The sequence below is a fragment of the Alligator mississippiensis genome, chromosome 13 (assembly GCF_030867095.1).
Source record: "Alligator mississippiensis isolate rAllMis1 chromosome 13, rAllMis1, whole genome shotgun sequence".
NCBI classification, from domain to species: domain Eukaryota; kingdom Metazoa; phylum Chordata; order Crocodylia; family Alligatoridae; genus Alligator; species Alligator mississippiensis.
Window position 1 is genome coordinate 57,619,247 of NC_081836.1, and position 27,019 is coordinate 57,646,265.

Consider the following 27,019-nt stretch of genomic DNA (forward strand, 5'->3'; position numbering starts at 1 on the left):
AGGATGACACTGAGGGGGTAAACTGAGCAGTGCAGGGAAGATGTGGGGGGCACCTGCATATTCTGGATGCAGCTGTGAAATCCCCCAGGCCTGGCTAACGGGGTGTCAAGGTGCTGGGTTCGGTGCAGGCCCATCTCCTTGATGAAACACTAGCTGCCGTGTGCTTCTCTAGCCTGGCGCTTTCCTCGCTGCCTCCTAGACTCTGCAGGGGCAATCACCTCCCACCAAATCCACCGCCGCTGGGGCCGGGGAAGCGGGACGCACCTGTGATGTTGAGGATGTTGTCTGCGATGGCGGTCGGCGTCATGGTGCCCTGGGTGGTCTCTCCCTGGAGGATCGCCATCATGCTCTCCAGCTTGTTCAAGGTCCTCGTCAGGCAGGACCTGCAGACAAACTCCTTGCTCGCCACCTGCAACGGGAAGCACTGGCTGAGCCCACTTGTGCAGATCTGCCTTCTCCTTGCCACTGTCTGCACTGTATAGATTAACCAACGTATGGGGCGCGTGCGCGTTTGTATGTGCATGTGCATGTGCAAGCACACGTTTTGGTGGACTGGATCTCACTTCATGAGTCGCTGTAGTGAGCTTCAGACTATGAAAGCTGCTGTCTGTTTATAAAGTGCAAATCTACCCTCTACTTGACTTCAGACGAATGCAGCAAACTGCGTCTCTCTCAACGTTATTTATCGCGCCCCCGACACCCTGCGTCGCCATCCATCCACCCGCTGCAGGGGGGAGGCAGCGGCACGACGGTCCTACCTAATAGCCGAAGGCTTGGGAGCCCTGTGGCTCCTGCCCGTGGGGCCCACGCTGCCTCCGCCCAGCACAGGGCTTGCAGGGCTGTTGCATGCCCTCCACAGTGACCGCGCAGAGGGCTGCAGCAGGCTGCGATGGCGCAGTGGTCTGCGTCTCCGTGCCCCAGCAAGGGAGACCCTTGCGCCCGCCGTCAAACCGGAGCGTGGCACGCTTCTCTGAATCTGCAGCTGCGATGGGGTGGGGGCAACCGGGACAGCGATGACTGCTCCTCGAGGGATGCTCATCACGTACCAGGTGACGGAGAGAACCGATCTCTACCCGGCACCTTCCCCGTGAGCCTTGAGCGCTGCTTGCAAAGGCGCGTTGCTGACGGGCTCTCCAAAGCAAGAGCTCTCTGGCTTTTTCTTCGTGTGGGGAGTAAGTCGACCGCCTCCCAGCAGTTTGCAAACCCCAGTTGCTACTGGGCGGAGGCCGTGTTTGGAAAGACCTCTTAACCACAGCCCTTTTTTATCCCCCAAGGGAAAATTTTTGCATCTGAGCTCAGAGCGAAGCCACGTGCATCTGCAGCAGCACCCACGGCTAACCTTCCCCGGGCCTCCTGACAGCAGGACTCGGTCTCCTCTGCCTGCTGGGTGGAGGGGAGGTACGGGCCAGCTCTGCGGCTGTCGGCCTTTGCCACGCTCGGTTTTCGTCTGATGCAACAGCAGCGTTGGCTGGAGCGCGGCTCCCAGAATGAGGGGCACCGCTGCAGCCCCCTTCGATCTCCCCAGGAGCCTCCTGTGCTCCTTCACTTGTGCCAGGAGACTCCAGGAGCTCCTTGTTGGCTCTCTCTGCGGGGTCCCACCGCCTACCCACCTCTCAGGTGCCTCGGTTTCTGTCAGCAAGGTTATTTGGGTAGATGCAATATCTCTAAATAGTCAGAAAAAAGTTCTTTGCAAGCGTTCGGGCACAAACGCCCTTCATCGAGCATGAGGAGATTCTGCTGCATAACGCAGCGGTATCTCCTACGGCAATAGCCTGGCTTTGCTCTTGGAGAGGGACTAAGGTAGGGAACGTGTCTGCACGGCAGAGGTGCCCAAGCCAGCACGGGTAGCAGACGCAGAAGAGCTGCGTTAGCTCCGCGGCAGGGCGAAGCCACCAGACGCAGCAATGCCACGTCCCACGCTGGAGCGAGCTGGGGGATCCGCTTGGTCTCTGTGCCACGGGGATGTCCAGCCCGTTCCCCCTCATGCACCCGGGGCAGCGGGGTCTCCTTGGTCTTCTCTGCGCTGTTTGAAGCCAGCCAAAAGCAGCCGGTGTTGCTCCCGCACCGCTTTCAACAGGAGCAGGATTGGACCGTTGCTGGGTCTGCCTCCAGCACCCGAGTCCATCCCAGGCCCGTGGGCAGGGAGATGCCACCCCGTGGCCACCTTCCCTTCCAAACCGAGCCGTGCTGTGCCAAGAAAACGGCGTCCTCGACCTGCCGGAGCCCCCCGGGCAGAAGGGAGCAGTTGGCAGCACACGTGGAAGCTGTTAATGGGGCCCAGCTTGGATTTTCTCTCTCTCTCCTTTTTTTAATCACCCCAGGACTCAGCTGGGATTCACCATGTGCTTGGGGACAGATGGCAAAACAGCTTCCAAGGGGCTGCCAGCCGCCCAGCGCTTTGATGTGCGCGTTATTGGGGAGGAGGCTTGTCTGCGCCCTGGGGAGCTTGCTGTCTGCGTTGGCCAACTCCAGACGGCCAAGAGCGATGGGGGTGAGGAGAGGAAAGGAGTTGTGGGGTGGGGGGCAAGGAGCTAGCTGCGAACTAAACCCAGCATGCACAGGCTTTCTACTCGAAAAGGCATGTGCACCCCCCGGCAAGGGAAATTCTCTGCAGAAAAGTATCAGATGTGACCTTTTTTTTTCCCTGTCCACTTGGGAGAATCAAAGGGGAATTTCTTCTTTGATGGGACACACAGTCATCTGGTTGGGAAACGGCAATGCCTTCCCCATTTCCAGCTGTTTGGGAAGTTCATGCCTTGCAAGCCGCCGTGGCGGTTCTGGCTCATGGCCAGGACTCCCGCAATGCCAGCTTTTCCCCGGGGCCGGGCCGTGTTCCCAGCCGGCCGTATGAGGTGGATGTCAGGTGCTGGGGTGCCGAGCCTTGCAGGGGCAGCGTGGCGGGGGTGTTTCCAGTGCAAGCTGCCAGAGGAAATGCAGGTGGGTGCTGGACGTAGCATAGAGGCGAGTACGGAGGAGAGGAGCCGCGGGGACCGGGACTGCTCGTACAGCCGGGGGAGCCGACAGGCTGACCGCCAGAAGACAAGCATGCTCACGAATGTATTTTAATGATCTTGGCCACAGCAGAGCATTGGCCCCGGTGGTCCCCTGCTTGACCTGTGGCAGGTTTGGGTGTCACGTCTTGAGGGGTCACCGTGTAGCTTTGCTAAGAGGTTGGACACTGGGTTTGTCTGGGCTGGTTTGGACAGGGCTGGTCCTGCCCTAGGCAGGGGGTCGGACTAGATGTGACCTGATGGAGGAGAGGAAAATGGGACCTGCAGTTAGGGATGGATGGATGGAGACGCACGCTGCCTAACAAGGCCGACACATGAGAGCTGTGCTGCCCGCTGGGTGAAGCCGAAGGAGGCACGGACATCTGCGTGTCCCTGCCTACCTCCCAGCTGCAGCCAGGGTCCCGCGGGGCTGCGCGTTCGCCTACCGTGCACTGAGCCAGGGCTGCCGAGATCTGCTGGATGTCATCCACTGTGTTCACGCTCAGGGAGATGAGGGTCTCGGTGATGTTGGTGCGGGTCCAGATCCGCAGCGCTCGCTCGTGGCTGGCCTCGGCTTCCGAGTACAGTGCGTGCTCGTACTGCGGGGCACAGGACCGGGGGCAGGGATCAGGCTCTTGCAACACTTCCCGAAAGCAGTGGCCCAAAGGGCTCCTTTAGTGGTCCACAGCTGCAGCTTGCATGTATAACATGGGCCTCTCCATAGCTAGGCACCAAGAGGAGTGCCAGCATGCTGAGCAGGATGCCCTGGGAGGGGCACGTGAACCCTCTCCAGGGCTTGGGGACTGTCCTGTCCCATGCAACTTGGGCTGGACCTATTCGAGGGCCAGCTCAGATGCTTCTGCCCACTGTGCTCCCAAAGAACAGCCCAAGGATGGAGTTCAGAGGCTCTTCTTTCCTCCTCTCATCCTGAGCCTGAGATGGCCAAGAGAGAGGGACTTCCTGAATGCTGAAAGGGTCCCGGGATGGGATAACGCTCCTCTTGGGGAAGATGCACTAACACCCCGGGAGCTGAGCACCTCTGGCCAGCTGCTGACTATGTGGCAGGCCTGAGCCGTGCCATAGCCACGAGCGACAATGAGCTCACAGCAGGGGATGGGGTCACGCCGCCACGAACGGGAGATCGCGGGATGTATTTTGCGTGCGGAGGTGTAGGGCGCGAGCGCTGGCAGCTGGGTCAGGGAGGTCTCACGGGCATCAACTTGGGGTATAAGAAGCTAGAGGAAGATGCCACTTCCGCAGGAAGAGTATAGGGACCGGCAGCTCCAGGTGGGCGCTTGGGCTATGCTTTGCGTGTGCAAGCCTAGCGTGCAAGCCTGCTTTCTGAGGCCCTGCTTTACCTCGTTCAGGATGGTGATGAGGGCCAAGGAGTACTCGATGACTTGCTGCGGGTCCCCCTGTTTCACCAAGCCCTGGAGCACCGTGTCGGTCCGATTGCAGAGCCACCGAGAGAGGCTCTGGTGTCCGTCCGGCAGGGTCGGCAGGGTGATGGTCATGGAGCTGCCGAGGGAAGAAAATGGGTGTCACTGGCTGCTCTTAGACCCAAGACCCACTGGATATTTCAGGGAAGAGGCCAACTTCCACCCTGACGTGAGACACAGGGTACATGTGACGCAGGGAGGATGGTCTGGATTAACTTGTTTCGTGCTTTTAGCTGACTCCTGGCAGGTCTAAGAGCTACCCAGGAGCGAGACTTGATCCTCCACGACGTGAGGAGCACTGGCAACCCCGACTTAGCACCGCTGGCCCCTTGTGACAAAGGATTAATGCCTGGGTGACTCAAGGCCACGGAGGTTTGACCGCTGCTGAATGAAAAGGACATTGCAAGACTGCAGGGAGCCGAGCCGGTGGCTCCCGGGACCCCAACCCAGCAGCCGGCCTGCCCGAGGGGATGCAACCCTTCCTCCCCTGCTGCCACCGCCTCCCTTTCGAGCTCCTTGGATGCTGGGGCAAAGCAGGACACGGCTAACACGTGCAGCGCAAGGCGGGGGCTCTCGAGACACGCGGCCAGGCTTCCTCTACCCCACGGGCTCTCGCAGGCACCCGCTCATCGTGATGCAGCCCCGATCTGCGGCAGGGTCTGGAGCAGCTTCCCCTGCTTTGATTTATTGACCGGGAAGCCTGTTGCTTTTAACAAGGCTACGCAACCGCCCACAAACATGACCGGGGATTCGGGTCCATAAATTGGGACGGGCGGCTGTGGAAGCAGCGAGTCCGGGGAGAGACGCCACACAGTTGTTTCTAATGAAGCGATTGCCTTCAGGCTTTAAGGGGCCAGTGGCAGTGTCTGTTAAGTGGGAATTAAAAGAGAAGGGTTTTTCAGGGCTCTGGGGGGCAGCTCCTAAATGCTGCGTGTTGGACCCTGTTCGCTGGGGCAGGGAACCCGAGTGAAATGAGCCTCGTGACGTGCGTGGCCCTTTGAAACCCTTCGCTGCTCCAGCGACCACCGGGAAGCAAAGCCACCCCGCTTGACCCGCGTCCTGGAGAGACCCCGGGCAGGACTGGGCTGCGGTGTCCAGCACCGAGCCCGCCGTGCGGGTGTGGGACGCGGGGACCTTACCGGTTGAGGGCGACCGCGGTGGCTCCCAGCTGGTCCTGCACAAGCACCGAAACGTGCACGAGGAAGCTGCTGGCCTGGAAGCCAGGGGGGAGGAAGGCGCTGTGCTCGGAGTGGCTGCCTTTGTACACGCAGAACTGCTCGCAGTGTCCCGCTTTGCAGCGCGTGGCCAGGAGGATGTACACCAGAGGGGCCTCTTCATCCTCCGTGTCTCTCCAGTCTGCAAGATGAGCATGGGGGCGATGGAAGAGGGGCCGGAGAGCAGCCCTCCGCACCGCGCCTGGAGCTGCAGCTACTGTCCCGACGGCGAAGAGCGAGCATTTAACGCCCTCCGTTTCATGCTCCCGTGTGCTGCTCGGAGCATGCTTTGTGGTCTATCACCCGTGCCCCTTGAATTGCCCTGCCCCATCCGCAGGCAGCTCGGGGGTAGGTAGGGCAGGATGGTCTCATCCCTCCCATTGACCAACATCCTTCCTCCCAAAGCATCCTTATCAAGGACCGCTCATCGTAGGGATGGTACAGCTCCCGAGCAGGGAGTGGCAACACCAAGCTCTGCCCTTCATCTGTTCCCTTAGGGGTTTTCTGACTCAGAGTCAGGGCCTGTATCCCCTGGGGAGGTCCTAGAGAAATCGGGGCAGCTCCACAGGGCAAGGTTACCCTGTCTGGGCTGCAAAATAAACGGCGCGATGCTGCTGGGCTGCAGGATTATTCCCTGGGCACAACCTGGTGTCAGACCAAGGGTTCGGTGGGGTCAGGATGCGTCTCCTGGGCTATGGTGCCGTGGCATAAATGGTGACCGCTGCTGGTGCTCAGCCCCAGGCCCCCGTGTCTCGTGTCCAGTACAAATATCACCAATAGCCGAAACCCCCTCCATGCCTGCAGCATCGGGTTTCAGGATTTGTTCCTGGGAGGTCAACAACCTCCTTCTGATTTCACTCCCGCGACTTCAGCGGCCGCCATCGCAAGGGCCACGCGAGAGAGGAACCAATTCGTCACCTCTCTGCAATTCCCAGCATTTGTGTGTAATAAAGCATTAATCCCTAATGCTAATCATGTGGGGAAATAGCAATTTCAGAGGCACTTAGTCCTTGGCCCAGGGCTGTGCTCTGTCAGCCAGCCAGGCTTTTCCAAATGTTGGGCTGGATATTTTTGTCTCGGTGACGGCTGGAGAAATAGCTCCCAAGCAGCTAGAGCGAGAGCACGGAGGCCACATTTTCAAAGGAGCCTTGTCCTCCTGGGTGGCTGCCGCGGTCCACGACCGCAGCCAGGTGGAGGGGCCTGGAAATGATTTACGCCCGCCAGCGGGGTAGACGGGCACTGAGCTCCCCCAGACAGGTTTGAAGAAGGTGGGTTTTGGAAAGCAGCACGCTGCGGACGCACAGTCGCGCAGGGCTGGAGGTTTGGGGTGCGTGAAGCTAAGACCTGAGCCTGCCCCATGCAAAGGCGCGTTGCAAACGGACCCCAGCGGCCTTGTGGGGGGCTCTGCCGGAAGAAAAAAGAGGGGGTCGCTGGCTTGCTCTCACCTTTGCACTCAAAGTGCACCTTCGCCATCAGCGCCTCGAGCGGTTTGTGCGGAAACAGCCGGCAGGTCCCTCCGAAGGGCGGGCGGTTCGGGAGCAGGTCGATGGAGGCATAGCCTTCCTCCCCCGTCGTGAGGTCGGTGATGTGCAGGGTGAAGGTGTACCCCTCCCCATCCTTCAGCACCCCTTGCCGCAGCACCAGGTTCATGCCCGCGTTGCCGGTGGAGGTCGTGCGCTTGTCCAGCACGAGGGACTTGTTCTTGAAGCTCTGCGCTGCCCACCTCTGCGGGGAAGAAGAGGGAGAAGCTCTGGGTGGAAGGTTTTCACACAGCATCTGTGAATACCAAGCGAGTCCCGGGGGCAGCGGCTGCCAGCTTTGCAGCTGATAACTCGCAGCCGTTCTCGCGCGTGAGAACTGGACGGCTTCCCGAGCGGCTGGTGGGAATATCTGTGCGGCGGGCTCGGATCTCATCTCGGGGATGACATCACCCCCCGGCAGGATCATTCATCACGTGCGAGTCGATCCAGCGGCCGCGCGGCCTCCCCCGGATGCCACGGGCGATTGCGTCTCGCACGTTTGCACGATGCACGACCGCGGAAAGCAAAGTTGTTGGCTCCCAGGGGACAGAGCCTGGCGCTTGCAATGGGGCTCTTGCTGACACTGTTAGCTGCGGCCGGCCTGGGCTGGCCCTGTAGCATGGGACTAGGAGGGGGGAGAGGGGTGAAGAGAACGGACTGTGGCATGAAGGCCACGTAGCAGAGAGGAAAAATCCCACTGAAACCTGTAGGAAAGGGCACAGCTCTGGTGAGCAGGTGGCATGGGATCACTGTGCCGTGACATTGTTAGCAGGGCTGCTGCGGGCACGGCCGGGAAGGCTCCCGCAGCTGCTGCAGCCAGCGGCTAGTTGCACGGGAGCTGCAGCGAGCTCGGGGCCTTGCATGGCATGGGGCACGTGCCCCCACCCACGTGACTACAGGTGGTGACTGAGGCATTGCCCCGTGGAAACCAGTCCTCTTCCAGGGTTGCAATGGAAGTCAAATCCTCCCCAAGTGCCCAGTGGGACCCAGCCTTGTGCCCTTTCCTTCCCCCTAGCACCTATTCCTTCGCCGGCCGGCCTCCCCCGGCCCCAGCAGCGAGAGCCCCTGCCCGTACCCCGAGCTTGGAGTCGTTCTGGCAGTTCTGGCAGGTCCCCTCCAGGTAGATGTAGGAGCTCTTGCTGACTTCGTAGACGGACTGGGCTTTGCAGGACACGCACTCCAGGGAGACGATGGGCACGCCGCCCTTCTTGATTAGCACCTGCAAAGAAAGCAGGAGACGCCTGTTTAGTGCTTGGGTTGGTCTCGGGCGGGCAGCTGCTACTGGGCTTGCAAATGCCTTGATCCCTAGCTGTGCGACCTTGCCTGTCTCCCATGCAGAGTGATTAACACCAGACATGTATGTGATTTATGCCTGCGCGCTTCCCCGAGAGCGTAGGCCTTGCACTGGCCCTTCTCAGTGCAGCTACCTAGACACGATGCTGCTGGGATCCCTGGGAACCCACAGCATCAAGCCGGGCTAGTCGGGATAGTCTGTTTTGCCGGGTACAGTTGCTTCAGAGGCCAAGTTGGGCCCCACTTGTACGTCACTAAGTGCACGGGACGCTGAGCCAAGGGTTTTTGCAAAACGGGGTATCCTTTCAATTCTGTTGCTGTTCGTATTGGCCCCGTTGAGATTTCGGAGGCAAGGGGAAGGTCTGATCCTAGCCCAGATGAAGCATCCAGCATGCACCTGCCCTTGGGAACTCCTCCTGGATGCTCTTCTTGACCTTTACTTGTAGTTGCAAAACCCCCGCCGTAGTGAAACTGGTGTGATTCTGCAGGACTGTGGGTCTCTGCCCTGGGCCGGTGCCCGTAGGTCTGCTGCACCGGGGAATGCAGTGACATGCCCAGTGCCGCTCCTGGGCCTCAGTGTTGGGCGCCAGGACCCGGCCCTCAGCCTCCGCAGCTCTGCTGAGTGCCTTCCTTGCAAAAAGGGCAAAAGAGTCTGCATTGCAAAGATCTTTCTACATCTTTGAAAGAAACCAGGGATGGGAAGGGGAGCTGGACTAGCAGCTCCTGCCGTGCATCCCATGCCTGCGCTCTGCAGAGCAAGACGTGCAGCTTTTCCATCTCGCTCTCATCTCAACATCTCCTCCAGCACCTCATCTCATCCTAGACCCCCTCACCTCTCTGAGGTGCCCCTGCTACCAAGCACACTGCAGGTTACGTGCTTGCAAACCGCGGGTCTTTCAGCTGTGCTGGCGATTGTGACATTAGCTCTGCTAATCCCCTATGAAGCGGTGCGGTCTGGAGAGCGACAGCGCCCGGTGCCCTGGTGCAATGAATATTGGGAACGTAAGGAAAGGCAGGAATAACAAGTGCTGAATATGGCAGGCGGCTGGAGGAGAGTTTCCACGGAGCTGAGCGGAGAGCACTGATGCTTTGTTCATTCCTACAACATGTGCAAACTTCCTCGGACACTGGAGCCATTGTTTTGTGCTCACGCATGGCAACGAGATAGTACAGAATGTCCTTGAAAGACTCTCAATTTAAGGTTTTTTCCCTCCCCCTTATCCTCTGGGTTTGGTTTGAAAATCCAGGCCGTAAGACTTTCCACTCTCAGCCCGACTACGGCTCTGATTGCCAAGCGCACCAGGATGAATGTCTCTGACATAAGCCATGAGCGCTGCCGGCCTGCAGAAGCATTTGGTGTTGGGTTAAATCTGACAAACAACATGCGCTTGGGGACTCTCCCTTTTCTTTTTGTAAATAAATGGGGGAAAGGGCAGGGCTTAGCAACAGCGAAAGCCAGCGCGGGCTGCCGGAAAGCTCGCGGAAATCGGGGAAGGGCTCGGTGCTCTGGAGTGCAAGCAGGGCTGGGGCTGGGCGACGGGCTGGTGGGCTGCTAGAGCCGTGGGCTCCAGCCAACACTCCTAACTCTGATTACTCATTTAAATAGGAGCGGGTCGTTAGCATGCGTAGGCAGGGAGACAGTGGGAGCTTAATGAAAGACTTATGGGAGGAAACGAACCCAACGGCTGGCAGACGCTGCCAGATGTGCTGCCCTCGGGATGTCTGCAGGATGCGTGCTCCTGTAAGGGTCATGCCCAGGGCTTTGGGGGCATCCCAGGCAGGTAATACCCTCTTCTGCCCTTGCAAGGGTTGTGTCCAGGGCATTGGGGGCATCTCAGGCAGGTAATACCCTCTTTTGCCCTTGCAAGGGTCGTGCCCAGGGCACTGAGGGCATCCCAGGCAGGTAATACCCTCTTTTGCCCTTGCAAGGGTCATGCCCAGGGCATTGGGGGCATCCCAGGCAGGTAGTACCCTCTTCTGCCCTTCCAAGGGTCATGCCCAGGGCATTGCAGGCATCCCAGGCAGGTAATACCCTCTTCTGCCCTTGCAAGGGTCGTGCCCAGGGCTTTGGGGGCATCCCAGGCAGGTAATACCCTCTTTTGCCCTTGCAAGGGTCGTGCCCAGGGCATTGGGGGCATCCCATGCAGGTAATACCCTCTTTTGCCCTTGCAAGGGTCATGCCCAGGGCATTGGGGGCATCCCAGGCAGGTAATACCCTCTTCTGCCCTTCCAAGGGTCATGCCCAGGGCATTGCGGGCATCCCAGGCAGGTAATACCCTCTTCTGCCCTTGCAAGGGTTGTGCCCAGGGCATTGGGGGCCTTCCAGGTAGGTAATACCCTCTTTTGCCCTTGCAAGGGTTGTGCCCAGGGCACTGAGGGCATTCCAGGCAGGTAATACCCTCTTTTGCCCTTGCAAGGGTCGTGCCCAGGGCTTTGGGGGCATCCCATGCAGGTAATACCCTCTTTTGCCCTTGCAAGGGTCGTGCCCAGGGCTTTGGGGGCATCCCATGCAGGTAATACCCTCTTTTGCCCTTGCAAGGTTCGTGCCCAGGTCTTTGGGGGCATCCCAAGCAGGTAATACCCTCTTCTGCCCTTGCAAGGGTTGTGCCCAGGGCATTGGGGGCCGTCCAGGTAGGTAATACCCTCTTTTGCCCTTGCAAGGGTCGTGCCCAGGTCATTGGGGGCCGTCCAGGCAGGTAATACCCTCTTTTGCCCTTGCAAGGGTCGTGCCCAGGGCTTTGGGGGCATCCCATGCAGGTAATACCTTCTTTTGCCCTTGCAAGGTTCATGCCCAGGGCACTGGGGGCATCCCATGCAGGTAATACCCTCTTCTGCCCTTGCAAGGGTTGTGCCCAGGGCATTGGGGGCCGTCCAGGTAGGTAATACCCTCTTTTGCCCTTGCAAGGGTCGTGCCCAGGGCATTGGGGGCCGTCCAGGCAGGTAATACCCTCTTTTGCCCTTGCAAGGGTCGTGCCCAGGGCACTGAGGGCATCCCAACGTCCCTTGGAAAGAGGAGCAGGACCTGCAGGCTCTCTAGTGCCCCGCCATGGGCGCGTAAGCAGAGGGAAGCGGGGGGCTCGAGGCGGTACGTACGGTCTGATTGGTGGCCTCGGGACTCATCCCCTCCTTCGAGACTGTGAGATCGAACGTATACTCCACATTTGCTTCCAACGTGGCTTTGGAAATGGTGACGGTTCCTTCCAGGGCACTGAAATTCAGAGAGCACCCTGCAGCCGAGCTCTGCTTGCAAGGAGAAAAGAACTTTCAATCCCTCCTTCGAACTGATGCGCATCGTATCAGTCTGCAGGCGGTACAGGCAGCTTCACGCGCAAGCTGTTATTGCTAGAAATGACCTCTTTTGGCTTCACTGCTGGGTGCTGGAGAGCCCGGGGTGGGGGTGAACTACCCGCTGTGGTGTTCAGCCAGTTAGCAAATGCTCTTGAAATACCTAGGTTTTGGCTGGCCTCCAGATCCTTGTACTATTGCAATGACACCCTTTGGGAATGTTGCTCCAGACACATCTGAATGCTTTATATTAATACCAAGCCTGAGCCACATGCTCTATACCCTTTGCCCTGAAAAAGCAGCAAGTGCAGAATAAAAGGGCTTTCCTTAATCTACTAGACGGTTCACACCAACAAGGCAATGGTACTGGTACAACATTTCCAACTGGTACCAAGACAATGGTACAACATTTTGCCAGGAGCATCTGATGGGTAGGGCTGAGCCTGGTTAGATGGGTGGCTACATCTAGTGGTGACTTGGGCTTTCCTTTGAAAGCCTCACTTTTTGCTCCTGCAGAACTGAAAGGCTTTTAATAAACTTTCCTGGGAGCAGGATCTGAACATAAGTCACACATCTGGCCTGCCAGACTGCAAACTGGCGCCAGTCTTTGCCACTCCTTCGGACAGTGAAGGAAGCGGATGCACTGCAAAAGGGGCCCGACGAGAAGGCCGTGGGGGTCAGAGCCCCTCTACTCAGTGGGGCAGAGGAAGAGGAAGAGCAGGCAGGCACCGCTTGCCATCTGCATGTGATTTCAGACAGCCCGGTGCCAGGCTTCCCTCCTCGCCTTAACGCTGCAGAGAGCTGCTCACAAAATCCTTCCTCTGCCCCATTGCAGCTCAGCTACAAAGACACGCCGGTGCACGGGCATATAGATACCACGAAACCCTGCACATCACCTGGGGTGCCCGGTGCTCCCACAGCGCAAATCCCTTGCCCGGACTCTTCAGTATGGGTTTCTTACCTTAGAGGAAGAGGCGCAGGACCACTGGTAATGCAGCGGGGTCTGTTCGCTGTCGTCCAAGTTAGGGTCGTAGGATTTCTCGCCATCCAGGATGAGATCCTGGGTGTTGGACCACACGCGGTAAGATCCCCCATCGATGATTGGGACCAGTTTGCTCGGTATGACGGTCACGTTGGCGAAGATGCTCTTGGACAGCGGGGTGTCCCCGAAGGAGACGATGAAGACGAAGCAGTAGTGCCCGACTTTCAGAGCCAGCTTGGGGATGACCAGCTGGGGCCTGTTCACGTCCACGCCGGGCAGGCGGATCTGGCTGGCCTCGCCGAGGTGCCGGCAGCTGGGCGCTCGGTAAATCTCCCACAGGTACTCCGTCTGGTACTTGATGCAGCCGCGGAGGTCGATCTGGGCCTCCAGGTAGCTCCTCTGGGATCGCTTCATGACCACCTGCGGAGGCAGCGCCAGCTCCACCTCCGGCTCCTCGCACTCCAGGACCCGCACGGTGACCGTGACCTGCGCTATGAAGAAGCTAACGAGGTTGGTGGCGTTCACCTGCACCAGGAAGTCCCCGGGGCTCAGGTAGGAGTAGTTGGCGGCCGCCACCTCGGTTACCCGGGCGGGGGAGCCGTCGCCGAAACTCCACCAAAACACGACCTGCCTCGCGCTCGGCACCACGGAGGCTTCGAACACCGCCGTCCTGTTCACAAAGGAGCTGCTGGGACGAAGGGTGACCTGGATGATCTGGTCCTGGACCTGGATGACTCTGGTGAGGTTCACGCTCCCCAAGCCGTTAAAAGCGCTGAGGTGTATTTCGAGCAAGCCGGCGGCCGCGGGAGTGTAGGGGACGCTGTCGCCTGCCGAAGTGGCCACGTAGCGGCGCGTGTCCGTCTGCAAGGAGAACTGCCAGGAGTATCCCACCTGGGAGCCGCGTCCCACCTGGGCGGTGAAGCGCTGCTCCGTTCCCGTCGGGATGCCCGGCTCGCAGCAGTGCAGCAGCCTCAGGTCGCGGATGGCGTCCAGGACCGAGATCAGCACGTGGGTGTGGGCGCTGCTGACTTGGTTCTGCACCGTCGCCGTCACCAGGTAGTCGCCGATGTTGGTGAAGGCGTGGGTGTACTTGGAGCCGTTGAGCACCACGGAGTAGTCTCTGCTGATGCTCACCATGTAGGTCACGGACGAGCCGGAGATCATGTTGATCACGAACGAGACCTCTTCTCCCGGCTCCACCACCTTCTTGCTCACAAAGAGCTCCAGCCCTCGGACTTCGTCTTGCACCGTGATGTTCCTGCTGACCACCAGCCAGCTGACGTCGTTGGACGCGTTGAGGAAGACCGAGAAGGTGCCGGCCACGGGGAACGGCATGGGCACCATCTGGCCGTTTATCGTGCTGTTGTCCAGCTCCCACAGCCACGTCACGTTGGTCCCCTTTTGCAATTTGCCATCGAAGACCACCGTGCAGCCTGATGCGATGTAGTCCAGCTTCGGCGTCTCAATCCTCAGCCCCACGACGGGCTCCTGTACAAAGACCAGAATCGTTGCATTCGTGGCACCAAGCTTGTTTTCGGCCCTGATGGTGACCTCTACAGCTCCCGGGCTTTGGAAGGAGTGCACGACGAAGGGCTCGACGGTCCGAGGAGAGAAACCATCCCCCAGGTGCCAAAAGTAGGCGACGCCAGTGCCGCTGGTGATGCTAGTGCTTATGTTCACGGTGGTGTTGACAGCCGTGGGATTGGGGAAAGCAGACGGCTTCAGAAGGCCAATGCTTTCAATGAACTCCACCGTCCTGTTCACGGCTGCGCTTCCCAGCATGTTGGTGGCTTTCAGGTGGATGGTGTAGTTCCCGGCTTCCAGGATGCTCAAAGAGAAAGTCTTCCCGCCGAACGTCTGCATGGGGCAGCCGTCCCTCAGGGCAGCCCAGCTGTACGAGATGTTCGTCCCCTCTCTCACCACGGCCTGCAAGTGCAACGTTTTGTTGGTTGGGAAGAAGGCATCCTCCACAAGGTCGCCGCTGGCGATCTGCAGGCCTTTGATTTGCTCCAGGACGAAGACGTAGATGCTGTCCTGCAGGGAGCTGATCTCGTTCTCTGCCGTCACGATGACGTTGAAGGTCCCCACGGACCGGAAGGTGTAGGAGATGGTGGAGGAGCCTTGGATGGGCGTGCAGTAATCGCACAGGATCCAGGAGTGCCGGACGGCACGGCCCGCTAGGAGTATGGCCACAAAGCTCACGGAGCCATTCAGCGGCACCACGGTCCTGCTGGCGTTGATGGTGAGCCCCTGGAGCCGCCTTTTCACGGTGACGTTGACCCGCGTCTCGTTGAAGCTCACGTTGTTCCAGCCCGTCATGCTGACGGCGTAGCTGCCGGTGGTGTTGTAGGTGTGGGTGACGGCCTGTCCGCGCTGGCTGCTGCCATCGCCAAAGTCCCAGCGATAGCTCACCTTGGTCCCATTCGCGCTGGCAGAGAACAGGTAGATCTGGTTTAGCTCCAAAACCCGGGTCCCGTTATACTCGATCTTGGCTACCCCGACCGGCTCTTGGACTTCCACAAAGGCCGTGTCGTTGTTGAACGAGACGTTGTTGGAGACGGTTACAGTGACCAGGTAGATCCCCGTGCTCTTGTAGGAGTAGCTGACCTCAGTGCCGCTGGACCTGGTGGACTCGTTGGTCCCGAAATCCCAGCGGTACCTGTACTGGTACAAGGGCACGGCGCTGACCTGGAACCAGCTCTCCTCGCCCAGTCTCGCGAACTGCTTGGGGGGCAAGAGCGTGACGTTGATGATCTCGGGCTCCACGCACACGCTAGTGAAGTAGTGCGCCTTGTTCGCGCTGCTTGAGAGGACCAGGGAGAGGGGGAAGATGCCGCTGCGGGTGAAGTTGTGCATGACCGTGGGGTCCCCGTAGACGGTGACGTTGGATGAGCCATCTCCAAAGGTCCAGTCGAAGACGTAGTCGTCGGGGTTCCCCGAGACGTAGGCAGTGATCTGCACGTCTGGGTGCTCCAGGATGCACGAGGAAGGCTCGATTTTGAGCACCTCCAGGACAAAGATTCGGAGAGGCACCGACTGAGAAACGGAGCTGACGGGATTGGCCGCGGTCACGTTCACGGTGCAGTTGATGTCCTTCTCGTAGATATGTTCTACCGCTGGCAAGGGGCCCTGCTGAACGGTCCCGTCCCCCATGTCAAATATCCAGGTGATATTGTCCCCCGCCTCCACCGAGGCGTTGATTGTGATGGACATGCCTACCTCCACGGCCTCCTCGAAGGAAACGTGCAGCCCCGCTATCTCCTCGAACACCCGGTAAAGTCTGAATGTCTCCACGCTGCTCACGGTGTTGTTGGCTTTCAGGCTCACGTTGTAGACCCCCTTGGTTTGGTAGCTGTGGACAGCTGTCGGCTGGCTCTCCGTCAGCAGCGAGGAGCCATCGCCAAAGTCCCAGGTGTACAGGACGCCGTAGGGAGAGGGCACGGGGTAAGCTGTGAAGTTGACGGGCCGGTTCACGGCCAGGACGTCCGTGTCGGTGTCTACCTTCACGTCGATTAGGTACACGTGGACGTAAACCGGGATCTGGTGCGTGAGGTTCTCAAATGGGTTGGACGCTAAAACCACCAAGGTGTACTCGCCTGCATGCGGAGAGAGCAGAGGTGTTTGTGAACCCACAAGAGGCTTTAAAAAGTGCTGCCACGGCCTCCTGGAAAATGCAAAACGCTTTCCAGTGAGACGGCGTCCTGCTTTTATACCTGCCCGGCGTTTCTCTCCCTTTCCTCTTGCGCCTGACGGGAACTGGAGGCAGGTTGTGCATGCGTCCACCCGTTCTGCAGGCGGCCTGACAATCCCACACCTTTATCGGCTTCTATCTATCCACACCATAGCTACGGGGCGATTGGGGCTGTTTCTTTCTTGAGCAGGGGGTTGCACTAGATGTCACCTCCTGAGCTCCCTTCCCACCCTCATTCTTTTATGAATCTATGACTCTGTTTTCAAGCATGGGGTAGACCCATGCTGGAACCAGCGACCCTGGTGGAAACAAGTTCCCGTGGTCACAGACGATCTCTGCTTGTTCAATCGGGATGCCCCTTTGCACCACTTGTTTCTATGTTTTATTATTGCCCCGTACTGGGACAGACTGCTCAGGAGACGGCCTAACCGCTGCAGACCTCTGAGTTAATCTCTCGTGGGCGGCGCTTGGGAACGTCTTGCAGCCCTTGGCACTGAAACCTCCAAGCAACGAAAAAGAAAGCACTTCTTTTCCCCCAGGAGACCGGACAGGACTTACCTGGCTCCTCATAGGTGTGTGATGCACTCTGCTCGATCACCACCTCGTGAACGCTGGGGTCAGGAATGAGGAAGGACCCATTATAGGGAGGTTTAAATTGGTACGTCTCATGGGTGCCATCACCAAAGTCCCACCTGGAAAGAGACACAGGCCATGAGCCAGGCAGCGCGCTGGCCTTGGTGCCACGCTGCTCGGGTTTCTTCCCCAGCCTTTCTTGGACACGCTCCATTTAACCATCCCTGTTAAAACCTTCCTGTTTTAAACACTGGGCAACAAAAATACCAGTCGGTCTGAAATGCACCCAAGCCAGTGGATTCCCATCTCGATTCCCAGGAGGTGACTCCTCTCCTAGGTGCACGAGGAATGAAGAGTCAGACCCCGACGAAGCACCCCATGCTGAAATCCTGACCTGCTTCAGCTCCTAGCGAGGGCAACGGGGGTTTTCCTCGAGTAAGCACGAGGAAAAGAACAAGCCAGCCCCCAAAAACTGGGCAAAACCAATGGGCCCGAAAGTGAGGAATGCACCGAAAAATCCCACCCAGCGAACCGGCGCCTCTGGGGAACTTGCCCAGGACTCACACAAAGGCGGCATCCACGGCCGTGTCGATCACGACGCTGGCGGTCAGCTCCACCGTCGCGTTCTGCGGGAGCACCGCCGGGATCCCGGACACGCTCAGGTTCTTCATCTTGTTCATCTTCTCCACCGTGACGTTGTAGTCGACCGTGACGTTGCTGACGTGATTGGAGGCGGTGAGCTGCGAGGGACAAACAGAGCCGCTGTCGGGGCAGGCGTGTGAACCGCACCACGGTGCCGGGCAAGGGGCTGGGCTTCGGCGTGCGAAAGAGCCGTGGGGGACCGTTCCCGGAGCAGGGGCACCCTCACCCGGGGTCGGCAACCTCCTCTCCCGGCAGCTGCGCCCTTTCGGCTCCGAACAGCATGGAAACCCGGACGAGCAAGGGAGCCGCGGGAGAGGCCGGGGCTTACCGAGAGCTTGTACACGGCCGCGCTCTGGTAGATCACGTTGAAGACCACGTTGTAAAAGGTGAAGGACGGTTTATCGTCCACCGTCCACCGGAAGGTCACATCTGACCCGGCCTCCAACATGGGCACATAGCTCTGCCAACAACAGGAGGGCGCGTGACTCGGGGGCTAGCGAAAGGCCCGCACAGCGCTTCCCGGGGTGCTTTGGGAGAACAGACTTGTGCCGGGAGTGACTCGCAGCAGGGACAGGAGAGGCTCTAATGTCCTCTGGGCGCTGCTTTGTAGCTAAAGTATTTTTGGAAGGAGGGGAATTCAGTTTATGATCCAAATGCAAAGCAACCCATGGGTCTTGCCTGCAGCCCTCAACCCCTCCGTCATGTTATTTCCGCTACCCCACTCGCCAGACGCCTTTTCCTCTTTGCTGCTGTCGGGCCCACCAGATCTGCAGGTCTCTAGGAACAGAGAAGGCTGCAACTGAACTCCAACTAGCTTCGAGTAGCAAGGACAATTTTTCAGATATGTGGGGAGCCGGAGGAAAAGTAAGGGCAACACTGGACCCCTGCTGAACCAGATGGGACAACTACTGCCCAGGAAAAAGCCAACCTATTAAATGGGCACTTTGCGTCAGTCTTTCATCAATCCCACAGGATGCCCATGCCCACTACGGGACAGGGAGGTCCGGGTGAGGGAGATCCCTTGCTCTCCATCAATGCTAACCTTGTGAAGGAACACCTTGAGAGGCTGGACACCTTCAAGTCAGCCGGCCCTGACAATCTGCACCCCAGGGTGCTCGAGGAGCTGGTATCCCATGATCACCTCTTGGCGAAAATGGCCAATTGTGGCCTCGGGTCCACCACGACCCCGACTGGGAACTGGCTCCGTGGTCAGACCCAGAGGGTGGTTGATGGAAATCAATTGTCGTGGTGCGCTGTGACCAGTGGGGTCCCCCAGGGCTCTGTCCTGGGACCCATACTGTTCAACATCTTCATCAGTGATGTGGACACTGGTGTCAGAAGCGGACTGGCCAAGTTCACCGATGACACCAAACTTTGGGGCAAAGCATCCACACCTGAGGACAGGAGGGCAATCCAGGCTGACCTGGACAGGCTCAGCAAATGGACGGATGAGAACCTGATGGTGTTTAACACCAAAAAAATGCAAGGAGGAAAACCCACCTTGGGAGGAAAACCCGCAGCATCCTTATAGGCTCGGCAGTGCTGCGCTGGCTAGCACTACAGAAGAAAGGGACTTGGGGGTCATCATTGGCCACGAGATGAACATGAGCCTTCAGTGCGATGCTGCGGCAAGTAAAGCGACCAAAACGCTGGCTTGCATCCATAGATGCTTCTCAAGCAAATCCCAGGACGTCATTCTCCCCCTGTACTCGGCCTTGGTGAGGCCGCAGCTGGAGTACTGCGTCCAGTTTTGGGCTCCACAATTCAAAAAGGATGTGGAGAAGCTTGAGAGAGTCCAGAGAAGAGCCACGCGCATGATCAGAGGTCAGGGAAGCAGACCCTACGATGACAGGCTGAGAGCCCTGGGGCTCTTTAGCCTGGAAATGCGCAGGCTCAGGGGTGACCTGATGGCCACCTACAAGTTTATCAGGGGTGACCACCAGTATCTGGGGAACGTCTGTTCACCAGAGCGCCCCAAGGGATGACGAGGTTGAACAGTCATAAACTACTACAAGACCGTTTCAGGCTGGACATAAGGAAGAATTTCTTTCCTGTCCGAGCCCCCAAGGTCTGGAACAGCCTGCCACCGGAGGTGGTTCAAGCACCTACATTGAACACCTTCAAGAGAAAATGGGATGCTTGTCTTGCTGGGATCCTGTGACCCCAGCTGACGTCCTGCCCCTGGGGCAGAGGGCTGGACTCGATGATCTCCCGAGGTCCCTTCCAGCCCGAATGTCTGTGACATCTATGACATCTGTGAAATCTATGAAGACGCTCCAAGAGACTACTGGAGGGGAGAGGGGCAAGGCTGTGTCTGCTGCCTAGGCTTCTTTGCAAGGTCGTTTCCAAGTGTTGTTTTTTTATTCTTACCCCAAAATCAGTTGGCATTTTCAAAGGGCGTCCCAACAGGCAAAGAGAACCGGGGACTCGACACTGCTGGAATCCCAATGCACGTCTGCTAGGACAACCTACCTCTCGAGCCCCGTGTGCAGCTTTCGAGACAGCCCAGAGGACAGACAAGGGCAGACGACCCAGAGGACAGATGGAGGGCACAAACCAGCATCCTTTCTGCCGCACGCAGACGAGGATGTCAATGGAGCCCTTGACGGATCCAACAGGTAGCTACCAAGCAGCCGTTCCTCGACCGCTGCTGGGGCAGTTACCGCTGCTGGGGCAGTTTCTAACTTGGCAATGGGGAGGGAGGGACGCGCACCAAGGACCGAAGACACCAGAAGGGTCACCGGGCCCAACCGCGAGGCGCGAACGTTGTTGTGACTCACCACCCGCGTGTTGAGCAAGACTCTGCTCTCCGGGTCCGGGGTGGCCCGAAGCCCTCGAATGGGCTCCTCCACTTTGACGCTGATGGTGATGTTCTGGGCGCTCGCCGCGTTCTCTGCAACGAGCACCAGCATGTTCACGCCGTCCCCGAGGCCGCCGAGCCCGACCACCGAGAACCAGGTGTCGTTGGTGTCTCTGGCGCAGTCTGTGGTCGGCGGCACCACGGCGGGCGGGCATGCCCCTTCGAAGGGGAAGCTCCAGTTCCCACCCAGCCAGCTGGCTGTGGCGTTCACCCCGGAGGAGATCTTCACCACCAGCGAGGAGTGGTTCGTCGGCACGTAGACTATGCCTCCTTGAGCCGGCGGGTAGATGACGCGCAGGCCCGTCACCGGGGAAATGACCCAGAAACTGCAAGATAAGTTGGCACTGAAGACCCCGTTGTCCACGGTGGCTTTCACGGTGTAGCGGCCTCGATGCTCCAGCCCCGGGTTGGGTTGGCCGAGCATAGGCACGACCTGCTCGGCGGCGTAGAGGACCCTGAGAGAGCACACGGTGTCGTTCTGCCAGCTGGCGCGGGTGAGGCTGGCAGGCAGGTGGGGCGACCAGTCGGAAGAGTTGGTGCTTAGGTAGCGGTGTCTGTACGGAGAAGTCCCGCTGGGCTGGCACTGGAGGAACAAGCCCGGACCGGCGTCATGCTGGAGGCTAAAGACGTCCTTAGACCTCACCAAGGTGCTTTCATCGCCGAACAAGACCTGGGAAGGTAGGAAATGCTTTAGAGCCAGCGGCTTAAATGCTCAGCAGCCCGTGCTGGCCTCTTCTTTGGGCAGGGGAAGAAGTTTGCCAACATAATGACCGCGGCCAACGTAACACCAAGCACTTTCCTAACACGCCGCCCTTTGCCAAGAGGAGTTGTGTGGTCCGTGCTAAGGTGGACACCAGTTCTATGCTAGGGTGTCGCTTCCTTTTTCAATGACCCTGTAAAATCCCGCGCAAAGCTTTCAACCCTGACCCCTCTGCCCATGTCGTTGCTGCAACAAGTTACTGGGAGAGGTTTTGTGGTTATATGGCGAGAGGAGGGAGGCTCCTGGGGTCTGTGCTACGTTCTGCTATTTATTCATGGTGTTATCTCGGGCAAGACCCTTAGCTTCACCGTGCCTCAGTTTCCCTGTTGGTAGGATGGGAATGGCACCTGAAGCAGGTTGGGGCCCACAGTGCCCAAGGGGAATCGCCCTACCCACAGGTTGGCCACGTGCATTAACAGCCACTCACCAGATACTGAGTCGCGGTGCCGGCGGGTACAGCGAACAGGAACTCTCTGAGGAGTTCGTAGCGGAGCGGGCCGCCGTCGTGCCCAGGAGCGGCGGGGGCAGTCGTGGCGGTGAGATTGTCGGCACACTCTGTTGTGTTGCAGCCACTGCTTTGTGACACACACGTATTAGTCAAGTGACACCACTGGAAACCAGCAGGACATTCAAGTAGTGTCCAGTTCCCATTGTCCTGAGAAGTGTTGAATGGCTGCGCAGCACTCGCTTCCTCTTCGTAACCTGTGAGCAGGCAAGAGAGCAAACCCGTCGGTTCAGGCCACCACTGGCACGGCCTTGAGCTTGGGCTATTGCACACGGGAGGGAAGCAACGGATGAAAAGCCAGTGGATGAACTGCCTGCCAAACAGTGAGTTACTTAAATGACAAAAATCCACGTTTCAGGGATGTACTCGGTAGCCGCGTTCGTCTGAGACAAAAAGAAATGCAAAGAACTAGAACTCTTGGTTCAGAAACGCTACCTTTTATTAGACCCACTATTATTATTCCCACTTGGTCTAGTAAAAGGTAGCATTTCCGAACCAAGGGTTTTAGATTTTTGCATTTGTTAAATGACAAATGTACATTTTTGCTGGACAAGGGTTTCACTTGGCTAAACCGAACCAACCGGCGCTGAGCAGAGGGGGAGTGCATCCAGATCCCTGCACGCGGCAACCTGGCTGGTGCCGGGCCAGAAACGACGTCTCTCCTTTAACTTGCATGATTCCCTGCGCAAGCAAGCGGTGAAATCGTTGTCTTCCACGTGGGAGACACGGATATAACTACAGCCATCGAGACACCAAATGTCTGGACTCGGTCTGCCCCTTGGATTCGGTCTCAATGGTCTGAAGGGGGGACGGAAAGTCTGGGCAGCCTCCGCTCCTCCGTACTCCTTCCTAGGCAGATGTGCCGAGGGTCCTGGCGACCTCTCACACATACACTAAACCTTCCCGGGATACTTGCAACCAAGCTACCAGCTGTCGTGCATGCACGGCTTTCGCTGTCTGCAATACGTGTTATCAAACAAAACCCCTCAATCCCCAGCAAATCGAGATTTTTCTCGTGCTTCACTGGGTAATAAAATATTTCAGGCCAGGGCATTGTGCTATGGGAGAAGAGACTGACCTATTTCCATGGAAAACTGCATCAAGGTACAAAGATCATTAAGAAAGCAAGAGAGTCCTTTTTCCAAAAGAAACGGAGCAGTTTTTGAGCTAAACCAGACCTATTTCCAAGCGAAAGCTGGCTCATTTCTTGAGCAGGGCTGGCCTGGACGCTGAAAACACATTAATTGATTTTTTGCTCGTTAGTGTTTCAATGCCAAAAATACTTTTAAAAAGCCCGCAGGCGGCGTGGCCGTAGCAAGCTGCCTGCAGCGGTCCCTGTCACTGGTCACTGCTTACGCTCTCTCAGTGGTACAGAGGTGCCTGGAAAAGGCCTCATCCATCCATCCCTCCTCCACCAAAATGACAAGGATGATCTGTGGTCGTGTTTCGTGGTCAGGAAGTTTTCTCCTGTGACGCTATGGACTGCAATTCACTCTGACACAACCCTGCTGCCATCCCCGGGGAAAACACCAAGGGGTTGAACTCATTTCTCCACAAGCTCCTCTGCTCCGGCCCTCCTTTATCCTCCAGGACACGTGGCAAAACTAAAGGAAAACTTTGCCAGGATTATCCCTGTCCCCCTACGTCACCCGTGGTTGTCTCGTGGTCATGCCAGGGCTGACTGCAGCTTTGCTAAGTGCTGGACAACGGATTTGTCTGGGATGGTTTGCATGGGGTTGGACTAGATGTGACCTCCAGAGGTCCCTTCCTGCCCCAGTTCTCTAGGGTGCTGTGGCTGCAATTGCCAGCCCCCCTCACACCCCATGGAGAGGTGGTGAAAGTGGGGACAACTTCCAGACTTTGGTGGGACAGCCGCGGTGACTGTGCCATCAGCTTTGCATCTGGGCTTCTACTTTGCAGCACCTCTCTCCTACCGGCAAGCTCGCCCGGAGCCGTCCCAGCCTGAGCGAGCACGAGCCTTACAGACACCTCTTGTCTGCACAGAGCCGACGGGGAGGAGGGCAGGCGCGGAGCAGGCAGCATCTCGGCCGTGCCCAGCTCTGCTGGGAGATTTAAAGACTGGTTTGACACCAGAGCAGGGTTGACGGTAGTCTTATGTAGAGTTTAAATTATGGATTATATAGGATGGGTTGGGTAGGAATGATCCTGCCTCGGCGCTGCACTAGGTGACGTCTGGAGGTCCCTTCCAGCCACACTTCTCGATGAATCTGTGGAGCAGTTCCTCTGCCGGGCTTGTGACCTGTTCAGCTCTCAAAAGACCATGCCAGACTTGTTCGGGAGCAGGGGAAGCATCTGTTCGATTCCCACCTGCCCGTGAAGCTCGGCGGGGATCGATCAGAGCATGCCAGCGGCACAGGAGCCCGGAGGCAGAAAGCCCCAGCCACGGGGGAAAGATGGTTTTTTGCTGAGTACCACTCTAACTCCAACACCCACCACACATCTTGGGGAAAGGGCATCTGGGTTAAAGAGGTGACCCTCGAATCTACATGCTGGAGCCTAAGAGGCTTGCGCGGAGACAGCCCCGGGATGTCGCTCCAGCCCAACCAGGGAGGGGAACACTTCAGGCTGGCGATTCCTCCAGAGGGAAAAAAAAATGCTTAAAGTCGTTCTGAAGAAAAGACCCCTGGGGCAGTGCTTTAAGCCCCCCGTTACACCCAAACCTAGTCGGGGAGGGAGGGGGGATGAGACGCTACCTTCTCCGCCGGCCGGTCTGTGCACCTGAAGCCTCACTTGAGCAGGCTGCTGCAGCTCTTGAGTCACAAACTCAAAGGCCGTTAAAAATCCCTCGTGCTCAAACTCCCAAGTGGGGAACATCAGCATCTGGAAAACAAAACCCCGGGGCATCACACGGCTGCCCCTGGGCAGGGCCAGCGCCGAGAGGCCGGGGCGCGCGCCCGCCTTACCTCCACCGCGTCCCGCGGGGCCGAGAGCGAATCTTCCCTGGTCACGTTCCTCATGGGCGCGTGCGTGTCGAACGCCGGGTTGCCCACGTAAAAGTTGTCGGCGTTTAAGAGAATCCCTGCGGATGAAGGAGGCGTTGCGTGACGCCGGGGAGATGCAGGAAACCCAGTAAGGCAGAGCAAAAGCACGCCGCGGCTCACGGCAGCAACGCCCGGAGCAGGGGGATTATAAAGTGCATCTTGGATGAGCTGCATTCACGTGACACCTCCATCTCGTAGGAGAGGCAGCTGCTCTTGTGCTTCGTTTTCCACCCCCACCACCTCTCCTTCCCGTCCTGTGTCTGGGGCTTGCTCCTCGGGTGAACAGACCCCCCTCGCACACCTGCAGAAACTTGGCCGAGGCCGCCTGGTTTCCCTCAAAAGCAGAAGCCAGCTCGAGCTGCTCCAAACCAGGCTGGTTTTTAAGGGCTGAAGGTACCAGCAGCTGTTGGTGCCACATCCCCTGGGGTCCATCATCTCTTGTCTTTCCCCCTTACCTGTATCACCTCCCATCATTGCTCTCCGTCTCCCTGTCATGCCTTGTGCGTCCTCCCATCCCCATCTGCCTTCCTCGTTTGCCTTTAGGGATGGGGAATTTGTCTCCTGGCCAGTCTGTTCGGGCTATGGGGAAGGAGAGGGGTCCCCCAGGTGCAGTCTGTCCTGGCCAGGTGGCTTCCCCCTCAATAGATTCTGCCCCAAGTCATTCAGATGGAGCAAACATTTGCACCTCCAGCCCTTGGGCTGCACCGAGCGGAGATAAATCAGCTAACTGCAATGCCCGCAAAGATGGGAGGAGGTGACCCAGCTCACTGGAAGGCAAGGTAAGCTCAGGCACCTGAGTCCTTGGCATCCTGTGGGCACTGTCTCCTCTCACCCAGAGAGCGGGCACGGGAGAGTTCATGTCCATTAAAATGGGGACATGTTTGCACTATTGGGAGAAGAGGTTGAGGTTACTCCTGACCTTCTCCGCGCGGGAGATGCTACTTAACACCCTTCAACCTCAACTTAACTGCTCCGATCCCAGCCCAGATCTCCCCTCCACATCTTTTCCTTTTCTAGCAAATCCCTCAGTGGGCGACACGCAAGGGAAATTTGGGGGAGCTGAAGCAATATTGCTCATGATGATCAGGCAAAGCATAAGACAGACTCCACCAGCTTATGCATGGCCTGATCATCATGAGCAATATTGCTTCAGCTCCCCCAAATTTCCCTTGCATGTCGTCCCTGGTGGGTAGAGGACTGGGTTGCTGCACAAGCAGCCCAAATAGGAAAAGGACAAATACTACAGTAATTCGGGCACTGGTTTTAATGCCTGTCTCCAGCGTCCCCGCAGAGGGCCGTTACATACGGGGACTGTGCACTTCCAACCCTGCTGCCTTGCACAGACCCGATCGGCTGTATGCAACCAGTGCTCGGTGTTTCTACCCATGCTCCCAAACCAGCCCTTTCTCAAACCTCGTGGGGGGCGGTAAAGCAGAGTGAGAAGCCATCTGCATCTGCCCATCCCGCGGTCTCTACCCTTTTACTGCCCAATCGAAGTTTCCAGCTTCCATCCAGCAAAGACGACGATTACCAGGGGGGTGAAGGAAGGCCCTTCCCTCCCCTTCCCCCTGGACTGACTCACGCCAGGATGTGAAAAGCCCACGTGCTTCCAGCAGAACCCACCTTCCGGCTTGTATTGGCACACGTAGCTGTGCTTGGCCATGCACAGGTCGGTGTTGCACTGGCCCGTCGGGCCCATGCGGACGCAGTGGTCGGCGTTGGAGGGATGGGGCTCCCCGGGCAGCCAGTTCTGACAGCTCTCCAGATTGAAGCCTTCGCCACGCTGCTGTGCTCCGGCGCTTGCGAAATCGTTGAATCCGATCCAGACGTCCAAGCTCCTACAGAAATAACCCAGAAAATAAGTCGAGCTAGGCTCCGTCAGGAAATCACAAGCACGAGGACAATCTGGGACCGATGCCATCTCTGGTTCTCAATGAAAATAAGAACCAGAACAACAGCCGCTTCCACCCGGGGGTCTCGGACCCCTTTTAATGACGACCTGATGGCAACGCTCCTCTCCTTCCACCACCGGGATCCAGTTCTTTAATGGCAAATCTCATTGCAGCCTGCTAGTCGGTTAAAGCTACTGTCCAGAAAGCGCCCTGCCTGCGGGACAGAGCTGGGGCCCTGTTGATTCAACAGCCCAGGAAGGTCGGGAAGCATTGCCTTTAGTAATACACTATAGTCTAGCGATCCCATAGCTCCTACGACCCACAGTTCAGCACAGGGAGGTGCTAGGCGGCTTGCTACGATGACGTGCACA

General features: G+C 58.1%; 1 protein-coding gene across 2 annotated transcripts in view; it reads right to left on the bottom strand.

Moving 5' to 3' along the window:
- PKD1 (polycystin 1, transient receptor potential channel interacting) overlaps positions 1–27,019 on the bottom strand; it is a 91,130-nt gene that overhangs the window by 17,167 nt on the left and 46,944 nt on the right. The window contains exons 7-22 of one of the 2 annotated variants that reach the window (XM_059716463.1): positions 26,380–26,594; positions 24,679–24,794; positions 24,469–24,595; positions 21,677–21,951; positions 20,410–21,159; positions 17,958–18,089; positions 17,552–17,727; positions 16,973–17,106; positions 12,703–16,319; positions 11,550–11,696; positions 8,239–8,382; positions 7,089–7,368; positions 5,569–5,785; positions 4,349–4,508; positions 3,437–3,589; positions 265–409 (exon numbers count right to left, since the gene is read on the bottom strand). In XM_059716463.1, the coding sequence (XP_059572446.1) occupies positions 265–409; positions 3,437–3,589; positions 4,349–4,508; positions 5,569–5,785; positions 7,089–7,368; positions 8,239–8,382; positions 11,550–11,696; positions 12,703–16,319; positions 16,973–17,106; positions 17,552–17,727; positions 17,958–18,089; positions 20,410–21,159; positions 21,677–21,951; positions 24,469–24,595; positions 24,679–24,794; positions 26,380–26,594 (6,788 nt within the window). Of the gene's footprint in view, positions 1–264; positions 410–3,436; positions 3,590–4,348; positions 4,509–5,568; positions 5,786–7,088; positions 7,369–8,238; positions 8,383–11,549; positions 11,700–12,702; positions 16,320–16,972; positions 17,107–17,551; positions 17,728–17,957; positions 18,090–20,409; positions 21,160–21,676; positions 21,952–24,468; positions 24,596–24,678; positions 24,795–26,379; positions 26,595–27,019 lie in introns of both variants that reach the window. The other variant, XM_059716462.1, reaches the window with a different exon arrangement.